The 6,100-nt window shown below is 56.4% G+C and overlaps 1 protein-coding gene across 2 annotated transcripts in view; it reads right to left on the reverse strand.

The window, feature by feature from the left end:
* Fam3d (FAM3 metabolism regulating signaling molecule D) overlaps window positions 1-5,815 on the reverse strand; it is a 22,728-nt gene extending 16,913 nt beyond the window's left edge. For both annotated transcript variants that reach the window (XM_010643153.2, XM_010643150.2), the window contains exons 1-3: window positions 5,680-5,815; window positions 3,594-3,643; window positions 2,606-2,713 (exon numbers count right to left, since the gene is read on the reverse strand). In XM_010643153.2, the coding sequence (XP_010641455.1) occupies window positions 2,606-2,713; window positions 3,594-3,606 (121 nt within the window). In that variant the 5' untranslated portion in view covers window positions 3,607-3,643; window positions 5,680-5,815. The remainder of the gene's footprint in view (window positions 1-2,605; window positions 2,714-3,593; window positions 3,644-5,679) is intronic.
* Between the last annotated feature and the right edge of the window lie 285 nt (window positions 5,816-6,100).

Below are 6,100 nucleotides of genomic sequence, written 5' to 3' on the forward strand. Positions count from 1 at the left end.
GCCGCTGGGCGCCGTGATGCACACCTGTAATCCCAGCACTCTGGGGGGCTGAGGCAGGAGGATTTTAAAGTTCATGACCAACCTGGGCAACTTATTAAGACTGTCTCAAAAAAAAAAAAAAACCCAAAAACAAACCGTAGAGGGCTGAGGATGCAGCTTAGCACTCCCTGGTTCAATCCCCAGTACTGAAAGAGGAGAAGGGAAGGGGAAGGGGAAGAACAGGGACGAATTGCTGCCGTCAGCGTAGCCCATGCTGTGGTTTCTTTCCCGACTGCCTGCCTGCCGTCCCAGCTGTCCGCAGTGGGCTTCAGGGGCCTTGGGTACCCCACGCTTTTCATTTTACATGGTGTCCTAGTTATTTCCACAGTTCTGTGCCAGGCCTCCCACCAAGTTGACCCGGCATTGACCTAGGGGACGGGTTCCTCAGTGGACACAGAAACGCCAGCAGGAGGTGCTGTCCTTTTCTGGTGGGTCCTGTGTACGCCCACACTTTCCATCTGGTCTTCAGGGTCCCTGGTGTGTCCTGTGCCTGCCTCCGAGGTCCGAGGAGCACCGGAGACGCAGGCTGGGCCACGGGTCTTGTAACACTGCTCTGGGGCCCGAGCCCTTCCCTGGGTTGCTATAACTCCTGGCCCTGAGGGGAAAGGGAGAGGATGGATCCCACTGAGCTGCGTGTCCAGGTGGAGGACAGTCACTGTACCTGGCCCGGAGAGAAGGCTGCCCGAAGTAGCAGTAAGCAGAGCACGAGGATGCAGAGACAGGCTCTGGGAGGTTTCCCGGGAGCTGCTGGGTCTGACCACACTTGAAACCAGATCCCACCCATTTCCCAGTCACGTGACAGACACGCTGTTTTGCTGAAACCAGTTAAGAGTTGAGTTTATCACTCCCACCTGAGAAACTCCTGCCTCATTTTCTAGATAAGCTGGGAGCCTTAACTCCTGACTTCTACGCCATGGATCCTTTTGGTAGTTTGAACTCCCCTCAGAAGAAATTTATACTCACTTCCCCGGGGACACTTAGTACTTTCCTTCCCCACAGACCGCAAGTTATACACAAAATAAAACGGATTGGATTACAAGGGAAGTCACTTATCTATCAATATAACAACAGCAAAAATAAATTGGTGCTATAGTCACCCACATGCTTCAATGTGAATGCCCTGAATAACAAAATGGGGGGGTACACACGCTAGGAGGGCCTCCCGAGGTAAATGAAAGCCGTCCTTTTGGATGGGCACACAGTTCTTAGTGGCCAGCTTTCCGCTTGGTTTCTATGCTTGCTGGGATCACATCTGTACATTTCCCTGACTCAGCCCACGAACAAGGGCCCCTGACCTCATTTTGGGGTCCCTGAGACCTCACAGAGCTTGACACCTGTGGGAAGGGCATCTGTGGGAGGGATTTTTGTCAATCCACAGGTGGTGGAGTTGTAGGAGAGAAATAATCACTGGGGGCTGCTTTTAACTCCCCGCTGCCAGCCAAGGCTCTATCCTGGGGAGGACGCCACAAGCCGCACACCACCCGGGCATCCTGACTGCCTGGCTCGTCCCTTCGAGGCCAGAGATGGTGCAGCTCTGGGTGACCAGGGTAGTCTGCTAAAGCTGGGTGTGGTGGCCACCAAGCAGCCACATAAACCTCTAACCCTCCTGCACGGGCTGGGTGTCTGCTGACAGGAAGCCTTTCGGTGAGCCGAGGGCTGCCGCTGTCCACTGTGGGCTGGGTTACAGGCGGGGTGCCTGGCCTCTGGCTGCCTCGGGAAGCTGCGGGGACCCTGGTCACCCAGAGGACGCGGAGCTCTGTCGCTGCAGGGGTGCAGGGGTTCTTGCTCTTTCCAGAAGACAAAGCGAGAGGTGACATCCCCTCCCTTTCCTCTTCTCCTGATCAGAAGGATTGCAATCTGAGGAACCCACGGTCCCGTTTCTGTTCTGACAGCATCTCCCCGGGCCACGGGGCACGAAGGAGTCCGCTTCCCAGCCACCCCACGGTGCCCTCCATGGGGCACGGGGCAGAGGCCACGAGACTGTGCCCTTCCAGCAGCTGGCATCCATCCAGCCCCTCGCTTGTCAATTCATCCGTCCGTTCATTCACCCACTCGTCATCCAGCCATCCGTCTGTCCACCCGTCCATCCACCCCTCCACCCACCCACTCCCCCATCCATTCTTCCATTTAAAAAAAATCCACGAACTCCTTCGTGGGCACTTGCTCCGTTCACAAAATGGATCCCTGGCCTCCAGAAACTGACGTTCTAGGGAAGGGGGACCGGTGCCAGGCAGGGAAGGAGGTCCACACACAACGCAGCGGGCGAGGGCCACATGAGGGAGACAGCTGACCGGACGCGGCTAAACTAGAGGGCGGCTGTGGTGGGGAGGTGAGGGGGAGCGGAGACCTGAGCGCTGAGAAGGACCGGGCCGGGACCCTGCCTGAGGGAGGCTGGGGCAGCAAGCGCAGGCGCGGCCCTTACGGGGTCCCCTCTGTCCGTGCCAGCCACAGGCCCGTGTGTTGCCCTGGGCTCCAGCCTCCCCGAAAGCCCGGGGCCCCTCTTTCGCTCTGTCCCCAAGGGTGACAGGGGTGGGCGGGAGCACAGGGAGGAGCCGGCCCCACTCACCCAGCCAGCGTGGCAGGCGGATGGTTTTGGTGCCCAGGCCGGTGGAGCTGCGGAGGAAGAACCACGTGGCCACCAGCGTGGCGACGACGGACAGGAGGCGGAGCAGACCTGTGGGGTGGGAGGGGACAGTGCTCGTCCCGGTCCACCGAGACCTTAGGAGAGACGTGACAGCTGCTCCGGGAGGTGAGCACCGCCACGGGAGTCGGGCAGCCCAGTCTTCCATGCCATCCCCTCAGAGCCAGAGTACCCGGGCACACACTGAACTTCGCAGTGCATCTCTGGGCACCAGACCTGTCCTGGGCCTCACCTCCCCTGGCCTGTGGCGCTCATGTTGTGCCAGGCGCTGTGTGCAGAGCTGTTACTGCGTGGCCTCAGTTCACCCTCACACTGACCCTATGCGTGTGCAAGGCCCCTGACTGCCCTCACTGTGCAAGTGAGGAACCGAGAGGCATCGTTTCCCACGGTCACCAGGCTGGACCCAGAGAGAAGTAAGCTGACACCACAACCGGTGTTCCTGAATTCAGAGCTGTTCGGAAATGAAAGTGGTGCATGTGTGTGCATTTCATGTTGGTGCCTCCCTTTCCCTGTCTGTACAAAGGCAGTACAGTATGAGGGCAGGGAATGGAGGGCCTTGGCCTTCCTCATGTCCAGCCCTCTGCTTTGAGGATGCTGGGATAGAACCCCTGAGGTCGATATTTTATGCCTAATTTGGCCTGGTGTGTCCAAGATAGGGGTCAAGGCTGGGATTCTGGCTGGCGGGGGCCCTTGTACCAAAGGCTCTCCAGCCCTCGACCTAGAGGCAGAGAGCTGCTTCTTTTACTCTTCCAGCTGCCCCTGGCTTGGTTTCCTCCTGGGATTCTGGCTGGGCCAAGGGAGAACAGAGATACCAGACCACCAGAGCCCAGGACAGGCAGACCCTGCCGACAGAGAAGTGACTCCAAAATGAACCTGAGAGCCCAACCACGAGAACCTCAGAACCAGGTCCTACCTGACACTCTCATCCTGTCCAGGTGAAGAGTGGCTCAGGTCAGTGTTAACCTAGGGAGAGAAGAGAATCACATTGAAAAGCGGCAGCTGGCATCCGAATGTGAGCAAGCGTGAAGATCAGGGATGCATGCCGTTAAGCGAGGCAGGTGATGGTAATCCTTCCAGGGAGGCCCCTTACACCCAGGGAGAGGAATGTTCCTTGTTTTGCTCTGTCTTCACCTCTCTTTCACTCATCGCTCTGGAGGTTTCTATCAATCACCATATAGAAACCGAAGGTAGAGAAAGGGGCAGTGTGGCAGGCACTGTCTCTTGGACAATGTTATGTCTCGTGTCTAGATGTCCCCCAGAGCCTTATGTGGCCTTTTCAGAGGTGGCCAGATATAGAGGGTGTGAGGTTGGCATTAAGGGTGCGTGATCACTAAACTAGTCTAATAATTGGCTTGGCATAATTCTGGGTGTGGATAATGTGATTGCCTACTCTGGGTGTGATGGTACCAACCAAAGTGTGGGTAGCCCGGAAGGCATGAAAGGGAGACGCAGGATGCTGCTGCTTCACTACTTCACTGCTTGCTGCCTTCTGCCTTCCATGCTTTGCCATGAACTGTTTCTCCTCTGCGGTGCCCCTCTGCCGTGCCATCCTACTTTGGAGCCAACCTACTATGCACTGAAACCTCTACAAACTGAGCCAAAACAAAACTTTCCTCCTTTAACTTTGGCTGTTGGGCATTTTGTCTCAGCAGTGAGAAGAGTAACTAAGACAGATGAATTGATTTATTCACTCTTCCATTCAGCCATTCATCCACATGTTCATTTATCCACCCATCTGTCCGTCCTCTTCCTCCTTCCTTCCCTCAGAGGCATCGAGCAGAATGTTAGGGAGCAGATGCTCAGGTAATCTTTGTTGATGAACCAGAATGAAGAGTGATCAGAACTCACACGTTTCAGGTATGTTTGTGCCAGGTAATGTATCTCCATGTCTCTGTACCTGTCTGTCATCTGTCTGTCTGTCTGTTTACCAACCATGCCTATCTTATCTTTAGGGATGAGGAAGACTCACAGTGGTTAAGCCAGAGTTGTCTAACTTGCAAAGGTGAGAGGCAGGAGTTGGACTTGAGGCTCTAGCTGCTGACTCTTTGGATTCCCAATGGGTCCCATGGCCTGTACTTTTGTCTCAGGAGAGTAGAAACCAGAGTTTACTCCCTTCTTGAGTCCTGGGCAGGTTCTGAGGTCATCCTTCTCATCACCCCCACCCCATGCCACCCCTAAGTGCTGGCAGTCACTGGTGGCAGCAGCTTTGAGAGGCCCGGCACATCTGTGGAGTCTGAGGCCAGGACAGGGGCAGGGCTGGCTGAAGCCGTGCCATGTCTGGGACTCCTGCAGCTACCCCAGGGTGGCTCCTGGCCTCAGGCCTCTCTGCCCGCTGTGACTTTGCTTCCAAAACTCTTCTTCCCCCTCCTCACCCCAGACTCTTATTCTTCCTAAGAATCAGTCTCAGCAGATGCAGCCCCCAAAGCCCACCAAAGATTCAGGCCTGGGGCAGGAGCCCTGGCCTTCCTTGTCCGGGCTCCTCTGCCCTGACTGTGTCTCTTGCCTCCCATCCATGGAGACTTCATATTTAAACAGAAGCACAAGCCACATCGCCTTTTGGGATTCTGAAAGTGCTCCCAGTGTCCCCCACCCTCCTTCCAGGGTTATAATCTGTGTTCAACTGGCTGAACCCACAGATGAGGTTTTTGTAAAACCTTAACTGCCTCAGATACAAATTATCAACTTTATTTTTTCAGATACACAAGTACACCAGACTGTGGCCTCCAGCCCAGGAGTGCAGGCCTCTGGATAAGGTGAGAAAACATTCTGTGGGGTCCCCATGTGCACAGGGCCGGGGTGGTTGGGGAACAGACCGGCTGGAGGAGCAGGGCCAGAGTCAGACAGACACAGGTGTCACAGAGCCTGGGCCACTGGGGCTGGGGAAAGAGAGGGAGACCGAGAGAGCTACAGGGAGAGAGAACGAGAAAGAGACAGATGAAAAATAACTGAGAGGCAGGAGAGAGCTGGGGGCTGAGATAGCAGAGCAGCGGGACACGTACCTGGCCTCTCGCTGTCGTGCCTGTGCCGAGCAGGGACTCTGGCTCTGGCTGGGTGCTGAGGAGCAGGGCCAGCCTGATGTCCTTCTGGCTGAGTCCCTGCCTGCTCACCTGGCACCTGCAGGCCCCAGCCTGCTTCCCCACCAGCCTGGGCGCTCTGGAGCCGCAGTCCAGGCCTGGCCCGCTGGAGCTGGGCAGGTATACGGGGTGGGGCAAGAATTCCTTCTGCAGCCACCAAGGCCTGAAAACAGTTTTCCCTTCTTATCCAACGGGAAATTGTCACAACCTGTTATTCAGGTTACAGCACTGCAGGAGAAAGGTCCTATTGCTAAGGCCCCAGGGTAGGGGCAGTGTGTGCTCACCTGGGCAGCTGGGACAGGGCTGGGTGGGGCACAAAGTGTGGCTGTGACTGCTGACCCCTCCC

The sequence above is a fragment of the Fukomys damarensis genome, unplaced genomic scaffold, assembly GCF_012274545.1.
Source record: "Fukomys damarensis isolate Sample0158 unplaced genomic scaffold, DMR_v1.0_HiC HiC_scaffold_28, whole genome shotgun sequence".
NCBI lineage: Eukaryota > Metazoa > Chordata > Mammalia > Rodentia > Bathyergidae > Fukomys > Fukomys damarensis.